Source organism: Giraffa tippelskirchi, chromosome 3 (genome assembly GCF_054371585.1).
Source record: "Giraffa tippelskirchi isolate mGirTip1 chromosome 3, T2T-mGirTip1v1.2.pri, whole genome shotgun sequence".
Lineage (NCBI taxonomy): Eukaryota > Metazoa > Chordata > Mammalia > Artiodactyla > Giraffidae > Giraffa > Giraffa tippelskirchi.
Window position 1 is genome coordinate 148,391,396 of NC_137277.1, and position 22,751 is coordinate 148,414,146.

Consider the following 22,751-nt stretch of genomic DNA (forward strand, 5'->3'; position numbering starts at 1 on the left):
AAAACTAAGATCATGGCATCCGGTCCCATCACTTCATGGCAGATAGATGGGCAAACAGTGGAAACAGTGGCTGATTTTATTTTTCTGGGCTCCCAAATCATTGCTGATGGTGATTGCAGCCATGAAATTAAAAGACACTTACTCCTTGGAAGGAAAGTTATGACCAATCTAGGCAGCACATTAAAAAGGAGAGACGTTACTTTGCCAACAAAGGTCTGTCTAGTCGAGGCTATGGTTTTTCCAGTGGTCACGTATGGATGTGAGAGTTGGACTATAAAGAAAGCTGAGCGCCAAAGAATTGATGCTTTTGAACTGTGGTGTTGGAGAAGACTCTTGAGAATCCCTTGGTCTGCAAGGAGATCCAACCAGTCCATCCTAAAGGAGATTAGTCCTGGGTGTTCATTGGAAGGACTGACATTGAAGCTGAAACTCCAATACTTTGGCTATCTGATGCGAAGAGCTGACTCATTGGAAAAGACCCTGATGCTGGGAAAGATTGAGGGCAGGAGGAGAAGGGGACAACAGAGGATGAGATGGTTGGATGGCATCACCAACTCGATGGACATGGGTTTGGGTGGACTCCGGGAGTTGGTGATGGACAGGGAGGCCTGGCGTGCTGCGGTTCATGGGGTCACAAAGAGTTGGACACGACTGAGCAACTGAACTGAACTGAACTGATCATCCCAAGTGCCTGCACCAGATGCAGTTGCTACTTGTCACTGAGAGTCATTTAATCCTAAAAATAGGTGCAAAAACATGCACTGACCATTAATAAAGAAAACTAACATAACCCCTTTGAGTTTGAGAGGTCCTTCTAGGTTATCAACTCAAAATTCTGTCTAATGTAGACTCTTTTATGGTAACACAGAGGATCATTTGAAGATTGTCAATATTCCATAAAACAAAGAAATCTATTTTAAATTCAAGTCCCATTTTAAGAGAGAATAGAAACTGACCTGAAATTAACAACATTTTCTAATTGAACAAAAGAAAAATACAGGTACACATACCTCTAAGTAAAAGATACTCTTTGGGTAAAGAACTCTTTCTTGAAACAGAAGGTAGAGATGAAGTATTCCATCTAGATTATTTTTATTCATCTGTCATATCTCATTTATCTTATCATGAAAACTGCTGTCAAGGATGTGTACATGCATGCTAAGTCACTTCAGTCATGCCCAACTCTGTGCAACCCTATAGACTGTAGCCTGCTAGGCTCCTCTGTCCATGGGATTCTCCAGGGAAGAATCCTGGAATGGGTTGCTGTGCCCTCCTTCAGGGGACCTTCCCAACCCAGGGATTGACCCCACATCTCTTACATCTCCTGCACTGGCAGGCAGGCTCTTTTCCATTAGCGCTACCTGGAAAGCCCCACTATCAAGGATATTCCTCAGCAAAGGACAAGAAAAGATTACTTCTCCTCCCCCACATTTGTATAAAAAACAATATCTGTAAAAGAGAACTGACAGCTAATGGTATGGAGAATGCAAATCTCTTCATTAATTTTCCACAAAGTTCTGCAGTGCATGGTCACATGAACAGTGAAGATTTAGGGAGAATAAAGATAGCTCCTGCACATCGAGTTTTTATAAGTACAAGAGACATCTCATTTCCAGGGGGAGGCAAAAACATAAGCAACATGGCTTAGAAATGGCCCTCACTTATTACCTTCAAGGGGCTTGACAATTTGTAATTTTTCAGGCATAAAACCTCGAAGGCAACTGGCACTGCTGAGGTCTGTGATCTCCGACTGGTCGGTGTAGAGGGAGGCCAGGCTCTCTGTGGGCGTGCCACAGCCACTACCCTCTTCTTTCTGGTCAGCCAGAACTTGGATCTTCCGCTGCCATTCTTCTGCAAAGAACTGCTTCTCACTTAAGTAGTTCTGTCGCCGCAGACTCAGGCGATGAAGTGCTGTTGCCAAATCGCTCTCTGTAGAGAGTCCTGGTTGATCCGCCTTCTGGATGTTCCTATGGGAAAATCACATTCACTGACTATATCTGTGAGGGTCGGAAGCACAGCAAAGAGCTCTCCTTTCCACAATGGTGAATGTTCAAGAAACTGATCTTTAAAACACATATTTTTCTTAGATAGCTGGAATACAGAAATAGTAACAAACCCAAATCTCTAATACTACATTGTAACATTTTTATAGATCATTTCAGATGACTTCAGATAGGCTATATTATGTTGTGTTTATTAAAATTTCTGTTCCACTTAATTTATGAAGCTATACATAATGACCATTTATAAATTCAGTTTAGGTAGTCAAAAAACTAAATATTATCTTATTTCACTGAATCTGTAATACCATTGAGGGCAAGAGGTACCATTATTTTATGTATTACTAAGAAACTAAAAATGCTACTCATTATACTACAACACATCATTAGCTGCAAAAGATAAACAATTTCAAAAATATTAAAATGTGAAAAAATTTACTTTAGGCCATAGAATCCTCTATGAATACTGCAGACATTTAAAAGAAAACAAGATTCATAAATACTGCAACACACAGTTTTTCACTTCTCAAGATTTAAAAAATCAGAGATATCTTACAACTGATACCAAAAGAAAGAAGAGTAAGCCAAGTTTTAGGCATTCCACGTGTGAATTCACATAGATGTTCTTGTTAGATCTTTTCCTAAGGTAACTGTGTACAATGAGGTAGTATCAACACATAGGCTACCACGGGTACAGAATCTACCCCTAAGACCAGACAATACAATCAAAAACCCAGGGTAATGGATTTCTGCATTAGGAAAGACTTCTCTCAGGTGCCAAACATCTAATTTTCAAAAACTTTCAGTTGACTTTCCAGTAATTCTCTTTAATTTCTAGTTAAACAAAATTCAATGAACTGAATTAATAAAAAAACAGAAACAGAAATCTCAATTTAAACAAATAGGAAATTAAGAGCAATCTAGTTTCCCTTAACAGGTATTCAAGATTATTGTTTATCATAAAGGCACCAAAGAAGCTGAAGTTATGAGCACGGGTTATGAGAAACTATCATCTAATGCTATGCATAACTGCCAATGACCAAACAGATTCAAACAAATTTGATTCTGAACACAAAGATATAGACTCAAATTTTGCCAAACTAGAGAAGAGAGAAGTAAAGAATTGTATAGTTCAATGCAAACTCCATTTTGCATATAATTAATTAAACCTTTTCACTCCAGTGATCCGTCTAACAAATAATGATACAAGGCATCATTACTGAATGAGAACTGATAGTTCCTTTCAGTGTTGTCTTCAGACAGCACAGAGCAATGCTGGAATTTGTGTGTGAATCCATGTTTCTTACCCTGGATCTTCCTCCAAGTTACTCTTCTGGGTTGTTTTGCCCTCTGTTGGTTCTAAGCCAGATTCAAATGGTTTTGCTGTCATGATGACACTTGAGCGGTTGGAGCCTGGGATGGGCAGTAGAATTGGGAATGGGATAGAGCGACCCCGGGTGTCATTGGCAACCTTGACAGTGTCAAATACCCGTTTCTGTTGGGCTCTGTCAAAAAAGAAGTGTTCGTTATTGCCACTGCCTACCACTGGAGCACTCTAGAAAAGAGGCATGTAAATGCAGCTCATTAAAAACAAAGCCACCCTGAAGAGCCTCTGAAGTTTGGGAAAAATTTATTAGAAAATAAATTTCAGAACAAGAGAATGCTCTCACAGATGGGAGCACTATCAGGAAAGAACTGAATAGTAAGAAGATATACTACTGAATCTCATAATACTGGTCACTTTGGATTATAGCTTCTTTTCAATTTCCATCCCAATGGTCTAGTAACAACATATGCAATCTGTACTTACTTTTGTTTAAAGAGAGAAGATTCCTCATCCAAACTCAACTTCTTACGCATGGTCCCCTCAATCTCAGATGCCAGAGATTCCTAAGAAAAGAGTTTGAGGGTACTAACAGTGATTAACTAAGAAGCCTGTTAGGAGAAATAAACGACCTTTCAATTATTTAATAGAATTCCCAGAATCCAATACTTTCAGTGTTATAGTAAAAGAAAACAGTCATAGGCTAAAATGCAGGGGAAGAAAAGAGACATTCTGGAAATGTAGCTTTTATACAAGAAACGACTACTTTTTCATCATATATTTTTACAGGAAGCAATGGGAAAAGCCAATTATGATACATAAAAGTATTACATACACAGATACACAAAAGTAGAAGGTTTGAAAGGCTATAAACCAAGATGTTAATAATGCTTCTGTGGAGGTTAGGATTTGATAGTATTTCACAATTTATTTTTGGTCCTCTAGTTTCTAACTTTTCTATAATGAACATGTAAAGCTTTTACAATATAAAAAATTGTTTAAAATAAAAATCAGCAATCTTCTCCTTCCCCTGGTCAAAGATGAAGATTCAATTAGCATGGATGGTAGACTCAATGGGGCTAAGTTGACAATGACTAGAATTGGAGGTACTGGTGTGAACTCATGATGTTAAATATGCATATAAATATAAGATATGAATAGAAAGATATATACATGTGTTTATATGGGTGCATATGAACATACACCTATTTCCTAGCTCTATCTGTTGAGAGGGACTGAAAGCAATGATAACTCTAGTGGCAAGGCATACCTAGCACCCAGATTTTGGATTCTAATTATCATTCCTCACTAAAAATAACCAGAGCTCCTTGGAGAATGGCTGATCTCAGGGCTGGGCCAGGGAAAGGGCAAGAAGAGCCTGAAGGAGATCCTACTGACCACATTTGGGACAATTTAAGTATCAAAATAAAAAAGAGTAATAAAGGCTTATAATCCATTGATTAAAATAAGAATTCATGGGTCTATACTGCATAACCTAAATGAACAAATGAAGAAATAAATGAGACAGAAAAGTTCTAACTTACAAAAGAATGCCAATTTAAAAAAGCTGAAAAAAATGATGGAATTAAAAAGTCACCATTTGGCAACCATCATAGTAATAACTGAGTCAGATACATCCCCATTAATGGGTGCTAAAACTAGTGGGTAAAGCTTGATGGGGAACATAATATTTAAACAGTATCAAAGCATCACTCCAAAATAGTCATTTTGATTACTTGGTTAAGGTAGTATCTGACAATTTTCATCACTGCAAAGTTAATTAGTAATGTTAATTCAATTAACTAGTAATTAATTAACAATGACTAGCTTTACAGTGGAAAAAAACTGGCAGATATTACCTTAACCAAGGGATCAAAGTTAATTAACATCATCAGTAATGGGAAAAAAAGACAATGTGTGCTTCCCAATACAATGCACTGAGGAGAACATGGCATTGTTTCTGCTGAAAATGCATTACCTAAATCTAATTGTGGGGAAACAACAGACAAATTAAAACTGAAGACATTCTACAAAGGTCATAAATGACAAAACAAAGACAGAAGAACTGTCCCAGACTGTAACAACCCAATGCAATGTATCCTTCAAAGGACATTGTTGGGACAGTTGGCAAAATTTAAATGGGCTCTGTGGATGAGACAGTGAGAGTATTGTATCAATGTCAATATCCTGGAGTTGATAGTTGTATGTGGTTAGGTAGGAGAATCTCCTTGAGAGGGTCCTTTTTTTCTTTTTTAATACATACACATTGAAGTATTAAGGGGTAATAGGGTTACCTACAACCCTGTTACTCTCAAGGACCATCAAATCTTAAGCAAGTTTCCTTAAATACATAATATTTTTCTCAGTCCCTTACCCCAGAGAAAACTCCATATGGCTGAGAGAAGTAGAGATGAGCTGCAGGGCTAGATCTGCTGCGAAGTTCCTTTATTTCTTCTTGAGATTCATGTAGCATTCCCAGACACTCCATATTCCTGTCTTGTAACTCATGCAGCTGAAAGATTAGAGGGCAATTAGTGTACCTTATTATATTCCAAAGTGACAATAGGAAAAAAAAATTGAGACAAGTTTAAATTTTATCCAGAGGACTAACTTTATGAATTTAAATTTTCTACAAAGACTCTGAAACAGCCTAAGCAGGGAAAGTATATATATTTCCAGCTGCCAGATTTAGAGGTGTCTTGGCCAAAATTATATACAAACATGATTTCCTAAAAATGTGAAAAGTAACTGAGACAACCATAGCTGTCAATTCAGTATTTAATGCTTCTTATTAAAAAAAAAAAACAACTTATACAGGAAGTATAATAGCTATAGTCAAGTTAGTTTAGCATAATATTAGATATGTACATTTTCAAACATCTCTCTGAAGTTTGCAAATGACAAGATCAAGCCCATCAAGTCTATAAGATGTCAGGCTGTGGGTTTCCCTGGTGGTCCAGCAGTTAAGAATTCACCTGCCAATGCTGGGGACGGTGGGTTCAATCCCCGGTCCAAAATGATCCCACATGCCATGGAGCAACTAAGCCCATGTACCACAACTACTGAGCCCAAGCTCTAGAGCCCACGAGTTGCAACTACTGAAGCCCATGCTCCATAACAAGAGAAGCCAACCACAATGAGAAGCATGCAACAGCAATTAGAAAGTAGCTCCTGCTCGCTGCAACTAGAGAAAAGCCCGTAAACAGCAATGAAGACTCACCACAGCCAAAATAAACAAATAAATAAAATCTTAAAAAAAAAAAAAAGATGTCAGGGTACTCAATTAACGTAAAACAAGTAGTTTCTTCTCTCTTGTTTCAGAAACTTTCTTTCATAGTTAGAATACATAAGCATGTTAAAACAGTACATAATTTTCAGAGTACATTTTAACTTTAAAAATTTCTTCAAGTGTATGCATTATGTGGACTAGATCATCAGCATCACTAGGGCTAGAGGTGCTTATAAAAAATGGAGATTGCCTTATTTTAAAAACTGTTGGGTTAGTTAACATAGACCTGTAAAGGGGTCATACATTCCTAAAAAATCTTATAAATTCAAGGTTTCCCTGCTAAGAAGGATGCTGTCATGTTATTATCGGTTTTAGAGACAGAATTTTTAAAAAGCTTTATTTTGTAGATCTTATAATTTCATTTTGATCTTCTGTGGTTACTTTAAACCTGGTAATCATCTTTAATCATTCTTATTCACAAAGAAGAAAGAAACTATTCATTCCTCTCTCCCATATTACACAAGATAAAGGAAGATCTCATTACCTCCATCGTCAATTGTCTTTGGGCATCTTTGGAAGCTTGGAGGTGAAGTCTCAGTTCTTCCTTCTCAATCACATGCTAACAACACATTAAAAGAGACATGTGAAGCCTTCCCACGTAAAATAGAGGTTACTCTCGTTTTAAGACATCTGGAGAATGTTTTTCAGGGTAGTCGAGAGGAATAACAAAAGCTAACATTTCAAAAGCCAAACAATAGCAATAAAATGGGCAGAATACAAAATCCATCAAGGTGTTTAAAGGACAAAGAGCATGAGTCAGAAGTTCATATCACAACTTTCTGAGGAAAAGAGAATTCCATTTAATGGAAAGAAATAATGATCCGAAAGTAGTTATTCATGATATTTCATGACAGAAGACTAAAACAGCAGTCAGACAGACTACAGCACTGTAAAAGGCAGGGACTATGTTTATTTTGCTTAGCACTTAGCAGAGTGCATAAGTACTAGGTCAGTGCTTAACAAATATCTGTTGAATGAATGAACCTACTTCTTTAAGTTTGTGCTGAAGATCTACAATCTGAGACAAGAGAGAGGAAATCTCTTCTTGGTATCGAATCAGTTCATCACTCTTCCCAGACAATTCTTCAGTCATTTTGGACATCTGAGCATTGGTTTCTCCTGGAAAACAAAATAAAAATTTAAAAATTAATATAAATATAGGACATTAAACTATGGCCTGTGGGCCAAATCCCGTTTTGTAACAAGCATTGGGCTATCATGAATTGATTTTTCTTTAACATAAATTTAAAGTAATAAACCTGAATAACCCAACAGAGAAAATTGAAGGTTCTTCTGAAATAGACAAATGCTGGGAATTTAATAAGAGGCACTGAAGCCAAAAAGAGATAACTTATAAAGGCAAGCAAGCTAAAGATTTTGGCTCTGTCTTTTTCTTTATGAAGGATAAGGCTGAAAAGAGATAGGTGAATTATATATGTTTGCAAGTGCTGAGACGTTACGTCTTTGAGTAATCTTCAGGGATATAAATAAGATCCCAAAAGAAATGAGAATCAAACTTAACAAATATAACAAAGGCTATACATTTATAGTGAGATTCAAACTTTTTCTCTAGTAAAGCTGATCTTTTCCCAACTGATTTATTTTTTAAAATTTTAGGTAATGATACATGAAAGCAAAATATATTCCTTTATAGAAACACAGTTTGCATTTAACAAATACTCACTGAATATTATATTTTACACCATCATTTAAGCTCTAGTTTTGCTACTAATCAGTTTCCTGACTTTGGCAATCATATTCTCTACAGGACTATTTCCACACCAACAGTATAAGAGTTTTGGTTCCTTTCATTTTAATATGCTGTAACAGGCAGAAATACAGGTCTTTATTTGATGATGACAAAGATATTTCTTAAAAATACAAATGGAACTTTATTTAGAGTTGTGGGCTCAATGTTATATTCCAAGATTTACAGTAACTATTTAAATTGTTTCTTGACATGCTTTTATTGAAATCATTGATCTAATTTCTGAGTTAGTGATATCCTACCAAAGAATTACCCAGAGGCTATAAAACAGAACACATTAATACTTACGAAGTTCTTTAACACAATCACTGACAAGCTGCTGTTCTTTCTCTTCGTAGGTAATAGTTTCTGTCTTTATGTGACAAGCCTTCAAGGGAAAAAAAATCAGTTTGTGATAATATCTTCTAATGATTTTCTAGTATTAACTAAAGAAAACTTTTAATACTCATTAAAGATAAAAGTTCATCACTTGCAAAGGAAAATAAAAACTCATAAAGCTTTATCTATCACAAAATAAAGACTACGGACATGAAAAAAATCTCCCCCTTATTCCTTGCAGGGCCTTTGCACATCTCCACCCCCAACCCCTGCTCCCCATCATATATCTCTGATAGGCTAATCCTCAGCCTCAACTAAAATGTCACTTGTTTAAGTAGCACTGCTTTGATCCATTCTCCGATCCTCCCCCATTATATAAGCTCATGAAACATTTTTCAATACATCTCTTACCTTGGTTGTAATGATTTAGCTATTTGTGTAAACTCCACAACATATATCCTCTATGCTGTGGTTTTCCCTCTTTCACCTGTCAGCTTGCTATTCATTTTTCAGTGGGCTCTAAGTAACACTGGATCAGGTAATCAATCACCTGTGCCTTAGCTGTCACCCACCCCACCCCCATTGGAATGTCAATAGCAAGTCCTTAGTTATGCTATATTTCACCCCAATACTACCTAGACCTAAACCTTATAGCCTTTAAGGTAAAGGAGAGTGAGAAATAAGTTGACTGTGCCTTGGATCGAAGAAGCATATTCTCTTCTTCCAGTTCCTTGAGCTTTTCCTGCAGCATGTCCAATTGCAGCAAACCTTGAGATAAGCTAAAGGACTCATTGAAGCGAAGAGGTGTAGAGCAGCTGGAATCAGTTTCACTCTCTTCAGAAGCAATGGAGACAATTCGAAGCAGCTCATCCTTCTTGGACAGCTCATGCTGCAGCTGATTAACCTGCACATCAAAAGGGCTTGATTTACAAGATAGTCTTTATTTTACATTATTTACAAGTAATATACCTTCTAATTCATGGGGCAATTGTTTCTCACCATAAAACAAAATCATAAATCAGCTTCTAGGTTCTATTGATTAAAGTAACAGGGCTAAAAAGAGAGTCAAAAACCTCATATATTTCCTGAGCTATAATTTCAGAGCATTAACTCAATGAATACAGTTTTTTTCTATAGTAGGTGAAAAGAAAAGCCAATTTCCGTATTCAGTATAATAGGAATATAGGAGGAAATTTCACGTAAGGTGACATATTCACAGTTCAAAACAAAACAGAAGAAACTTCAAACTATCAGAATAGAGCCTTACTTCAAATTCTCATTCTAAAAGTTTGTATTTTTAAGCTGTGTAACTCTATATGACTTCCCAACTTTAATTCTAGGGAATTAGTACTTTAAACTCAAAGGCTTGACTGTTACTAAACATGATGTGTTTATATAAAATATAAATGAAACTAGATAACAAATTAAAATTTTTTTCCTTTTCTTGTTTGGGTTTTTGAATAAAGATATTTTCTGTGGGTATCTATTACTTGGGAGTATATTTTAAAATATTAAGATAACACAAAAACTCTACATGAAGGAGTAAGGATAAAGTGTTAGAATTTACAACCCAATGGTCTATACAGTCCATGGAATTCTCCAGGCCAGAATACTGGAGTTGGTAGCCTTACCCTTCTACAGAGGATCTTTCCAACCCAGGGATCGAACCCAGGTCTCTTGCATTGCAGGTGGATTCCTTACCAATTGAGCTACAAGGGAAGCCCAAGAATACTGGAGTGGGTAGCCTATCCCTTCTCCAGTGGATCTTCCTGACCCAGGAATTAAAACAGGGTATCCTGCATTGCAGGCAGATTCTTTACCAACTGAGCTATCAGGGGAGCCAATAGAATCTAAACAGGATGCCACACGTACTGTAGGTACTCAATATAGACTTTATATTGACTAAGGTAGAGTCACATGAGTACTCCTCTGTACATTAACATTTCATTTCTCTACTGGTTAGTTCAATAGATACCAACAGTTAACATGTGCTGGTATTATCTGTCTACCTATTGTATCATTTCAGGGACACCAGGAAAATAAATTCTCCATTTCCCAGATCTAACTGTTTCATGCTGCAAATATTTGATCCAAGACATACTTGATCAAAGGCTTGTCCCAGTTGCTCCTCCAGGGTTTCATTCTGCTCAGATAAGGCATGGTTCCTCTTTAAGAGAGCTTGTCCAATTCGAGCAGCTAGCTCCAGATCACGATCCCTCTGTTAAAACACCAAATATATCTCTTGAGTACAAACAAAATTAAGTAGTAGTTTAGAAATCCTGCAGTCATTATTGCTAAACTCAAAAGCAATGTCCTAGAAAGCATCAAGGCCCATTTTAATGCCCAGATATACAAACGAATACAGGGCCTGACACACAAATGGTGTTTAAAATATGTGGTCAGATGGATGACCACCATAGTTATAAATGCAAGAGAGTATTTCTTAATATTAAGTGAGATTTATTGGTCATCCTATTAATTAGGATACAGCAACTCTATCTTTAAACTTATGACTTTGGAAACCTAGAAAACTAATACAGTCTAAAAATGAGGACAGGGCCTGACACACAGTAAAAGCTCAATAAATATTTGTTGAACGCATTTGTCTTCAACCATTGTAATGATACAGTAAGCATGTTGAAAACCAAGGCAAAGTTTTTATGCATTCAGAGCCAGAGGCTCAGAAGAAAGCATAATCAAGAATCCTATTGTCAACTGGTATAAGAATCATGATATGAAATAAAATAGAGGATATAACAGACTGGACATTCCAAGTCTATAGGGTTCTTCTCAGAGTATAAAGAAGGAGGGAGTCTGAAGAAATCAGTGGTAATGATGCAGGGAGGCCCAAAGCAAGAGTTAGTCTATCTGGGTAGATGGTAATAACTTAGCAAGGGCATAGGGATTCCCTCTATATGGTAGGGGTGAGCATTGTATTCTATAGGATGGAAAACTATCAATATATTAAAACATCTAAGTGCCTTACGGTATATGGTTATGCTCACATTAATCACTGTAAATAAAATTAAGCTTTTTTGTTCCACAGTAACATGAAAACTGGTGGACAGTTTATCTCTAAATTTTCAAGGCCCACTTATTTCATTTTCAATATAGGCTAAGTGGCATACACAAAATCATTCTGGGGAGCTGCCATGGGAGGGGGACATGTGAGGAGAAGGGTACTTCAAAGAGAAAGATAATTCCCATAAGATCAACTGAACTTGAAGCATAGGGAGAGATTTCTAAGACCACCACTTGGAAGAGATACACTATATATACTAAAAATGTCATGGACAAAGTGAGCTCAGATAATAGCCTGAAAGAAAGTAGAAAAGGGAAGGTGCTCCAAAATGTTGGTGTTTATTTGCAAATGAGCTGCTTCTTGAATGGGAGCTCTGTTTCAGGGTAAGTGACAGCAAGGATTTATTTTAAAAAACATATTTTTTTAAAGATTGCTTTTCTAAGACAGTGAAGCCAGCCAGCATGATTATAACACAACAATAAAAAATTGAGCGGTGCAACTTTATAAAAATAAACTTCAGGAGCCATTCTACTTTGGAATGCCAGTTGGTATGCCAGTTGTTCTAGCTGTAACAACCTTATACAGATCAACCTAGGGCAAAGACATCATCATTCTTCATTGATGTGCAAATTTAATAGCTCCTATATGATCTTCAAGGTTTACTTTTTGTATTGGAGAAAAAGGACACATTCCTACCTCTGCCAGGAGATGTGTAACCATGTCGATGTCATTGTAAGTTTTGGTCATCTGCTCCACCCTGTCTGTGCCTAGAACTAAGAAAGTTAAAACAACTGTTTATAGGATACAGAAATAACACAAAGTTTTAAATATTCATAAGAATTGAAAGATAACACAACAAACAACTCAGACTTTTACAAAAAATTATTTAGAATAAAAATACACGTGAAAAAAGAAAAAGGAAAGAAATATTTCACATGTTAGACAGTCAGGACAGACCAATTACTACAAACAAAATGTATATCATACAATGAATTAAGAAAGTATCAACTTGTCACAGGGTAGTCACCTCCTGACTATCTTCTCTTTCTGTGGTAAGACTAGAATTTTGTCTCACTCATGTTAGAAGATGTAGGCCAGAGAATTAACTGAACTACCAATCGTTTTATACCCTAATCTAAAGTTATTGAGGGATGAGTTTGTAAGGAGTTATTCAAAAAACTAAGATCATGGCATCTGGCCCTATCTTTTCAGCAAATAGATGGGGAAACAATGGAAACAGTGAGAGACTTTATTTTCTTGGGCTCCAAAATCACTGTAGATAGTGATGGCAGCCATGAAATTAAAAGATACTTGCTTCTTGAAGAAAAGCTATGACCAACCTAGATAGAATATTTAAAAGCAGAGACATACATTACTTTGCTGACAAAGGTCTGTTTAAAGTTATGGTTTTTCCACTACTCATGTATGAATGTGCAAGTTGGACCATAAAGAAAGCTGAGCACTGAAGAATTGATGCTTTGAAACTGTGGTGTTGGAGAAGACTCTTGAGAGTCCCTTGGACTGCAAGGAAATCAAACCAGTCAATCCTAAAGGAAATTAGTCCTGAATATTCATTGGATAGACTGATGCTGAAGCTGAAACTCTAATACTTTGGCCACCTGATGTAAAGAACTGACTCATTGGAAAAGGCCCTGATGCTGGGAAAGACTGAAGGTGGGAGGAGGATGGGACGACAGAGGATGAGATGGTTGGATGGCATCACTGACTCAATGGACATGAGTTTGAGTAAGCTCTGGGAGTTGGTGATGGACAGGGAAGCCTGGCGTGCTGCAGTCCATGGGGTCACAAAGAGTCGGACATGACTGAGTGACTGAACTGAACTGAATGTATAAAGGAAATTAATTAGAATTCTGTTGTGATTATTTTGAACATCTGTGATCAGCTATCATGTGAGCTAATATCAATAAATAAGAAATAGGACTTGCAGGACTTTTTGTAGTTTTATTGTGAATCATAACCTGTTTTAGCTTTAAAATTCTTTTTCTTTATAATAAACTTCATCATAGGTAGGCCCTTGCTATAAAATGAACTATTATATTCCCTGCATTACTCAAACCCATTATTCCTGACAGTCCATAAATTCAGGAATTACACTTGACTAATTTAGCACTGGTCACAGGACTAGAAAAGGTCAGTTTTCATTCCAATCCCAAAGAAAGGCAATGCCAAAGAATACTCAAACTACTGCACAATTGCACTGATCTCACATGCTAGTAAACTACTGCTTAAAATTCTCCAAGCCAGGCTTAAGCAATATGTGAACTATGAACTTCCAGATGTTCAAGCTGGTTTTAGAAAAGGCAGAGGAACCAGAGATCAAATTGCCAACATCCACTGGATCATCGAAAAAGCAACAGAGTTCCAGAAAAACATCTATTTCTGCTTCATTGACAATGCCAAAGCTTTTGACTGTGTGGATCACAATAAACTGTGGACAATTCTGAAAGAGACGGGAATACCAGACCACCTGGCGTACCTCTTGAGAAACCTGTATGCAGGTCAGGAAGCAACAGTTAGAACTGGACATGGAACAACAGACTGGTTCCAAATAGGAAAAGGAGTACATCAAGGCTGTGTGTTGTCACCCTATTTATTTAACTTATATGCAGAGTACATCATGAGAAACGCTGGGCTGGAGGAAGCACAAGCTGGAATCAAGATTGCCGGGAGAAATATCAATAACCGCAGATATGCAGATGACACCACCATTATGGCAGAAAGTGAAGAAGAACTAAAAAGTCTCTTGATGAAAGAGGAGAGCAAAAAAGTTGGCTTAAAGCTCAACATTCAGAAAACTAAGATCATGGCATCTGGTCCCATTGCTTCATGGCAAATAGAGGCGGAAACAGTGGCTGACTTTATTTTTCTGGGCTCCAAAATCACTGAAGATGGTGATTGCAGCCATGAAATTAAAATACGCTTACTCCTTAGAAGGAAAGTTATGACCAACCTAGACAGCATATTATAAAGCAGAGACATTACTTTGTCAACAAAGGTCCATCTAGTCAAGGCTATGGTTTTTCCAGTAGTCATGTATGGATGTGAGAGTTGGACTATAAAGAAAGCTGAGCGCTGAAGAATTGATACTTTTGAACTGTGGTGTTGGAGAAGACTCTTGAGAGTCCCTGGGACTGCAAGGAGATCCAATCAGTCCATCCTAAAGGAGATCAGTCCTGGGTGTTCTTTGGTAGGACTGATGTTGAAGCTGAAACTCCAATACTTTGGCCACCTGATATGAAGAGCTGAGTCATTTGAAAAGACTCTGATGCTGGGAAAGATTGAGGGCAGGAGGAGAAGGGGACGACAGAGGATGAGATGGTTGGATGGCATCACCGACTCAATGGATGTGGGTTTGGGTGGACTCTGGGAGTTGGTGATGGACAGGGAGGCCTGGCGTGCTGCAGTTCACGGGGTCGCCAAGAGTCAGACAAGACTGAGCGACTGAACTGAACTGAATTTAGTTCCAAAGAAAAGAACAGATAGGACCCTAATGATTCCACAAGCACAATAAGCAATACCTTTTTAAAGCCAATGATGTATAATAAGAGAGGGAACTTTTAACTTTGGAGAGCATTAATGAAACAGACTTGTGTTGATTTAGATTGATTTTATAATTTGCTTGCCATGAAATGTGAAAAAGCATAGGTTTGAAGCAGAGAAGCTGAATTCATGTGTTTGAGTGAGCTTGAACAAGTCACTTACCCCTTCTGAGATTCAGATTCATATTTATAATATGGAGGTGACAGCATCTCACAAGGCCATTAGGAGGTTCAAATATGATAATTTACTAAGTAGTATTTAATAAACTGCTAAGCATCATATAACTATTCATAGCTATACTCTTTAAACACAACTGGTATGTATGAAACAGCCCCGATTTTAAATTCTCTGTAAACAATGCACTGAGTTGGCAGCACAAACTATGAGTTAAGTTATCTTTAGTTCCTTGGACCCATCTTAACACTTAAGATTGCTCAAAAGATACAAGTAGACAGGTTTTACTTTAATCTAAGCCTTTAATTTTTCTGCCCAGCTTCACTGCTCAAAACGAAACTAGGCATTACCCAGAGCAAATTATTAATGATAGTCTTACTTCTAGTTAAAAGTAAACCAAAGTGCTGGGTTGTCAGTATTAAGAGATTGCTGGAAAAGTTTTAAACTGAAAAGAAGAAAACTAACAACAGCAGCAACAAAAACAAAAAAAACTAGAAAGAAACATTTTTATTCCAAAAGAATTTTTATTTACAAGTAGATAAAATGGCTCTGTACTTGAACCACACAGGGATAAAAGAAATAGGCTTTTGGGCCTAAGGAATCGTCACAGTTTAACTTGGTAGCATAGCTTAGGAACAAAGATTAAAAATTAAGGCAGATACATACAGTGTGTGGTCTCTTCTATTTCCAGTCTCAATAACAGAGAGGAAAAAAAAATCAAGTCAATATAACTATATTCTAAACTACAAAAAACTAGCCAATGTTTGCAAAGACAAATGTAACACAGTGCAGTGAGTCTCAACTCCAGATTCTAACTGAGTTCATTTGGAGGGACCCCAGGGCACAAGTAGTAAGGAAAACACGCCAGATGTTCTGATGTGAAGCTAGGGATGAAAACCACTGAGCCAGGATTAACACTCAAAGCAAGAACCACGAATCCTGGAAACTCAGTTAAAGACAGTTTTTATACAACAAATTTAAAAACTGCAGGACATGGCTTATATTATATGACTGACAAGTGTTGAAGATAAAGTGGAAAATTAAATTTGAAGTAAAACCAGTAAATTAAGGATGTAATAAAACACTGTGAGATACAAATCACACATGATAAAAGGGGAATTGAAAATGAAGGACCCAGTAATTACAGAAATGTCTGGAATAAAATATGTTTTAGTGAGGAGAAACTAAAATATATTTCCTATAAATGCCAACCATCTGTCATAGTCTGATAATTTCAAGCTGAACCTTAAGAAGATATTTAATGATCTCATTTTCTTATATGAGGAACCCTGACTGAGAGGAATTATGTGACATGTCCAAGATGGCAAAGCAAACTATTAGTGGCAAAGCCAAGATATAATAAGGAGATGATAACAGCTTCCACCTCACAAGGTCCTAAGAAAAAACTTGGGTCTGCTTATTCTCACTGATGGGCTCTTTGCACCATGTTGCTCTTTCTACCATAGTACCACCAAGATCAAAAGGCTCTTATCTGATGAAATATTAGAGTACTTATCTGTGAACACAAGTTATAAAACAACATAGGTCCTGATTTTGTTTTTAAGGTATGACTATATCTATACATGGGCTTCCCAGGTGGTGCTAGTGGGAAAGAATTTGCCTGCCAATGCAGGAGACCTAAGAGAGGTGCGTTCGATCCCTGGATTGGGAAGATTCCTTGGAGGAAAGCATGACAACCCACTCCAGTATTTTTGCCTGGAGAATCCCATGGACAGAGGAGCCTGGCAGGCTACAGTCCATGGGGTCGCAAAGAGTTGGACACGACTGAAGTCAGACACAACTGAGCGACTTCACTTTTACTTTTCACTTTCATGCACTGGAGAAGGAAATGGCAACCCACTCCAGTGTTCTTGCCTGGAGAATCCCAGGGACGGCGGAGCCTGGTGGGATGCCGTCTATGGGGTCGCACAGAGTCAGACACGACTGAAGTGACTTAGCAGCAGCAGCAGCAGCATATCTATACATATCTATACACAAGAGAGGCTGAAAGAATATACATTAAAACGTTAATAGTGATTATCTTTGAGTATGGATTATAGTTGATTTGTTGTTCTCTTGTCAGTTTTTTGTTAATTTTCAATGAAGAACAAATGTTATCTTTGCAATAAAAAAATAGCAGCTCTTCTTAAAAGGCTCCGAAAAGGAAAAATGAATTTCCAAATGCTTAAGTATTTATTATGACAAAGAAGTTAGGTAATGCAACCAGAATTCTCCAGTTTGTTTAGTCTGTAGACCACCAAGCCCAAAGTCTGGGCTACCTTAACTGCACAGAGTTGCTCAATTGATAAAGGAACACAAAGGATTCTTCTCTGCAGCCTAATCAGTTCTGTCTTCTCTTCGTTAACACAATACTCCTGATAAAGATAGGCTGCTTGGAAAGATTCCAAAAGCACTCAGGGCAAGGCTCTTAAATGTTCTCTTGGCATTTAGGCATGGTGATTAAATGCTTTCAAAGCAATAGACTAATTCCTCACTTTAATTCTGTAACTATGAATGCAGGGCCAAACAGACTGACTTTATTATAATTAATCCTATCAAATTCTATTTTCCCTTCAGTTCTCAGAGGTTAAAATAAAAATGCTAAATGGTACAGAAATTACCAATGCTCTGTGCTTGTTTCCAGACATGAACTTTCTAACTCTCTAAGAAAGAATTATTCATCAGAGAGACACTAAATATTTTTACAGAACAGCTTTGGTTTATGAAGGTTGTTAATTAATGTCCAGTGTTTTTGTTTAATATTTGGAGAATCTAATGTTCCTGAAAAAACATGGGGGAGATGTTTTTTCTTCAGTAATTCTTACTTTATAACACATAATTTTACACCAACTCTCCCCAATCATTTTCAGGATGGAAAATGCCAATGTTGACCCATTTTGATATCCCTGTTATTTATGAGATGGTGCTTGAATAGTTCTCTCAAATGTCCTTTTTCAAGGTCTAGAGTTTTTACCGCAATTATTTAATTTTTAAAAGATTTCTGATCTTTCATCACTCTCCAATTCTTCCACATGAAAAAACAAAAACAAAAAAACACAAACACTTCCTGTGTGACAGAGTAAAAGCTAGAATAGCTCCTGATAACTACAGACAGGTTTTGAGGTTTTAACTCCAGAGAAGTGTTTTTTTGCTACTATAATACAGAGAACATTTCTGCAATACAAAAAACTGCCTTCAAAAGAACTGAGATGGAACAAAAAGGAGGCTGATCATACGTACCATCTAGGACAGCATTTCTCAACGGGGTTTCAGGATAGATAATGATTTGAGAGACAATTTTCTCACTAATAATACCTAGATAGGACATGATGTATAAGTGATAAGGTAACTCATTCTACAATAGATGTCTTAGGGCATATGACTTAATTCTTCCATGGAACTGGTCAAAAGGAATTAGAAATCCACTAACCTCTACGACTAGACATGGTCATTGCTTCTTGAGAATTACCTGTTGTACTTCCTTCCTGCAGGTAAAGGTTAATGAGTTTCAAGGGCAGAGCTTGAGGAAAAGTATAACTACCAACCAACAGCAATAATCTCTAAAACTGTACTTCTCTGCAAAATTCTGCATCCTCCCTAGTTTCTTAACTTCTCCAATTAATGTCACTGTGAAGCGGCCGGTTTTGGTGACAATGCTTCAGATCACTGGTTCTCAAATCTGTGTGCATCAGCACCAACAGGAGGACTTATTTAAACAGACTAGGCTCCGCCCCCAGAGTTTCTGAATCAGTAGATCTGGGATGGGGACACAGGATCTGTGTCTTTAACAAGTACCAAGTGATGTTGATGCCTTAAATAAACTTATAAAACCACCCCCCTCTTTCCTTATGCATTAGGAAGTGGTAAGGTGATCTTTTATTCCCAAATAAAAAATACCCTGAAAAGCAGATCAGGTTTCTACTTTGAGCCTTCATATGAACAAATGTGTACTTTCTGTCATAGTGTGATCTGATTGTACTGCTTGTCCCACATGTCACTGTGGGACTCTCTTAATAAAATTAGAAAACCCTGCAAGCAAAACATTCTTTGAGTATCTTAAACTGTGTGTGTATGGCAGGGACTACATGCGTGCTCAGTCGCTTCAATCATGTCCAACTGTTTGTTACCCCATGGACTGTAGCCCCCCACCGGGATTCTCTGTCCATGTTCCTCAGGCACAAATACTGGAGTTGCCATGTCCTCCTCCAGGGGATCTTCCCAACCAAGGGATCCAACCTGGATCTCCTGTGTCTCCTGCATTGAACGTGGATTTTTGACCACTCAGCCACCAGGGAAGCCCATGGCAGGGACTAGGAGGGAATTATTTTTCTGGACCCATCCATTGTTTACTTTTAAAACACATGAAAGCAATCTCTTTCTGGCTTGGAAGGGGCTTCAGAGAACAACCAGTATCCTTTTATTCATGTGAGCCAGGTTCCTATCCCAAAACTTTTGCCTGTTTCCTTCCAAATCTCATTATTTTCTTCTTATGGTACTTTCAACTTCTTTGTGTGAACTAAGAAAGAAAGTGCCTCTGCCTGGCACCTCTTTTTATTAGTTGTCATAATTCATTTTAATGAGCATTTGTCTATTGCCATGTGAGGGAACTAGGGATATGAAGGGGCTAAAACAGAATCAGGGAGCTGAACCCTAGGATTGCTTGCCAGTGTCCATAGTAAGTATTCAAAACCAAAAAATCTTGACATCTCAGGGGGACAGAAAACTGTGGAAAAGGGTGAGAGAATGGTTTGTATCATGCTTTTTAAGACCTTAATCAATTTGCTAAATAAAGTAAATCACTTATCTTTTACATTCATAAGATACAAATTCATAATGAAGTCTATTTATATTTGTGTGAACTGTTAACACAAAGAATTGATAACTTCAAAATAACAGTGAAATTAAAGTACAATATAGAGAAAAAATGGACTTCCCAGGTGGCTCAGTGATTAAAAAGTATCTGCCTGCCAATACAGGAGATGCAGGAAACACAGGTTCAATTCCTGGGTTGGGAAGATCCCCTGAAGGAGAAAATGGCAACCTACTCTGGAAAATCCCATGGACAGTGAAGCCTGGTGGGCTACAGTCCATGGGACTGCAGAGAGTTGGATATGACTTAGCAACTAAGCATGCACATACACAGAAAAAGTATTAGTGAACCAATGATAGTCCTAATTATTTGCTTCATGATCTTAGTAAATCATATGTAGTTTAATTTTCAAATTGTTGAAGTGAAAATAGTACCATTAGATGAAAGGAACAGGACAGTTTTCCAGATCCTGGAAGTATGGATCTTGTAACATCCTATTAAGCTCTAGTTTTACTTACACTCTTGTTTACCTATAAACCAAGTATTTTAGAATCTGTTTACCTTTTATTTTCTAGTCTTTTTATGTAAAATTCATCCTAACAGCAACTCCATTAAATCATAACCTAAAACATCTTTCTAGCTAGTCTCCCCTCCCTGCCCCCTCCAGTGATGTACAGAACAAAGAACATGTAAACTAAGGGCACTTTCTGTACCACTTAATGAAAATAATGACAAACTAAATTTATCCTGATGAAATTTCAGTTTGAAATTTTCTCACAAATCTAAAAACTCATGGAACAAAGGAAAATGGAATATAAAAATGCTCCTGTTAAAAAGCATTTTCCAGAAGTCTCAAGTAAGTAATTTCTCAAACTAGAAAGAAAACCTTGAGAGCTCTAATTTAATATTCAGCTACCTAAAAGAATAAACTGTACAGTAACAGTTTTATTTGAGTTCCTAATTCAAGTTTAAACAAAGTTTACCATTCTTTTTCTGAGCAGTAAGTAACCTGGTTGTAGGAAAGTACCATTAAAAGTTAATGATTACTATGAAAACAAGGATTTCACAACAATCATTCTCCAGCTAGAATCTTTAAAAACATGGAAGCACTCACTGGGCAAATATCTAGGAGCTGATGCAATCTCATATCTAATTCAAATGAAAATAGCTTTACAAATATATCAATATCGAACTTAGAGACTTACTATGTATTCTAATAGCTATTATGCATACAACATCTTTACAGTGAATGCATTAAAAAAAGGTAAGCTCAGCCTGAATGCAGATTTTTGGAATAAGGTCAAAAACAACAACAACAAAATCTCCATATTTTAAAGTTTAAAGAGTGTTCGATTTAATTTTGTCATTTTTTAAGAGTGTCGGATAAAACAGATCCATATTTAGGACATATCTGACTTAGTTTCTCACTGAAATATTCTCTCTGAATCCTTACGTAAATAATGAAGATGACTATATAGTGTGCATGTATTTCTCCTTGGCATTATTAAAACTACTTATGTATCCAAGAACTATGTTTCTTAATGACTTGACAAGTTTCTGTGACTATGTCAGTTTTTACACACTAAATATTAAACTATTAAGATAACAAATATAAAGGGATATTAAAATTTTAAACACGTTCACTACTTTTTTTAAAAAAGTTTCCTTTTTCTACTCAGTCTGAGGAAAGTATGAAGGAAAAGAGGAGAGAACTGGAAACCTCTGGGTATGCTCGCAACCCTGGACACTCAGATGCTTAAAAACGATAAACTTTCTGCATTCAGACACAACACAATTAGAGTCACCTCTTCATGTTGTTAAAGCAGTTTGAGTTAAAGTAGGTATAAACTAAACAACATTTAGGGATGTCAAATATTGTAAAAGTCAACAAGACACTCATGATCTTTAGTTCAACGGATAAATTCAAATACTCACTCATATAACGGAAAGTCTCTTCAGCAAGTACTGGAGAGAGGGCGTCAGATGCATGTTGCTGCTGATGTGGGGACTGAGTCCAATCTTGATTTTCATAAAGAAAGAGAGAGTCCACTCTGAGCTTATACTGGGGTAGTTGTTCTTCTAGCAGGCTCACAAGCTCAACTTCAGGGACATCTTCATTGGAGCAGACATCTGAGGAGAAGATTCCATGTAAATGAATCCAATATATTTCAATTTACTAGGCTACAGAGAAAAATCAGTGAAATTAGTTCTGTGAAAGTAAGACAATCAAGAAACATTAGTCAAGATCGTGTCGCCAATGATTTTTATTGCTGTATCCTGGAATTCCAGTTGGTCTTTCTTTAGGTTTCTTTAATATAAGAACTTCCACAGTAAAAATAATACCATGACTTTTAATTATACTCTATTTAAAATATATTGCTTAGGGAATATAACTATGTCTTTAAGTTTAAAATTTCTTATTTCCTCCTTATCAATCTACTTAGTGCCGCTTAAAAGACATGTGATCTCAAATAACTCATATGCT

General features: G+C 36.9%; 1 protein-coding gene across 7 annotated transcripts in view; it reads right to left on the reverse strand.

Annotated features, from left to right (window-relative positions):
- Window positions 1–22,751, reverse strand: part of TRAK2 (trafficking kinesin protein 2) — a 67,598-nt gene that overhangs the window by 10,574 nt on the left and 34,273 nt on the right. For 5 of the 7 annotated variants that reach the window (XR_014079999.1, XM_081581892.1, XM_081581891.1 and 2 more), the window contains 11 exons: window positions 22,202–22,396; window positions 12,418–12,494; window positions 10,801–10,917; window positions 9,394–9,603; window positions 8,670–8,748; window positions 7,602–7,732; window positions 7,098–7,172; window positions 5,699–5,836; window positions 3,811–3,890; window positions 3,308–3,505; window positions 1,669–1,967 (listed from right to left, as the gene is read on the reverse strand). Coding sequence is in view for 6 of the 7 variants with exons in the window: in XM_081581892.1 (XP_081438018.1) it covers window positions 1,669–1,967; window positions 3,308–3,505; window positions 3,811–3,890; window positions 5,699–5,836; window positions 7,098–7,172; window positions 7,602–7,732; window positions 8,670–8,748; window positions 9,394–9,603; window positions 10,801–10,917; window positions 12,418–12,494; window positions 22,202–22,396 (1,599 nt within the window). In the remaining variant the exon portion in view is untranslated. The remainder of the gene's footprint in view (window positions 1–1,668; window positions 1,968–3,307; window positions 3,506–3,810; window positions 3,891–5,698; window positions 5,837–7,097; window positions 7,173–7,601; window positions 7,733–8,669; window positions 8,749–9,393; window positions 9,604–10,800; window positions 10,918–12,417; window positions 12,495–22,201; window positions 22,397–22,751) is intronic. The other 2 variants (XM_081581893.1, XM_081581894.1) reach the window with 1 other exon arrangement.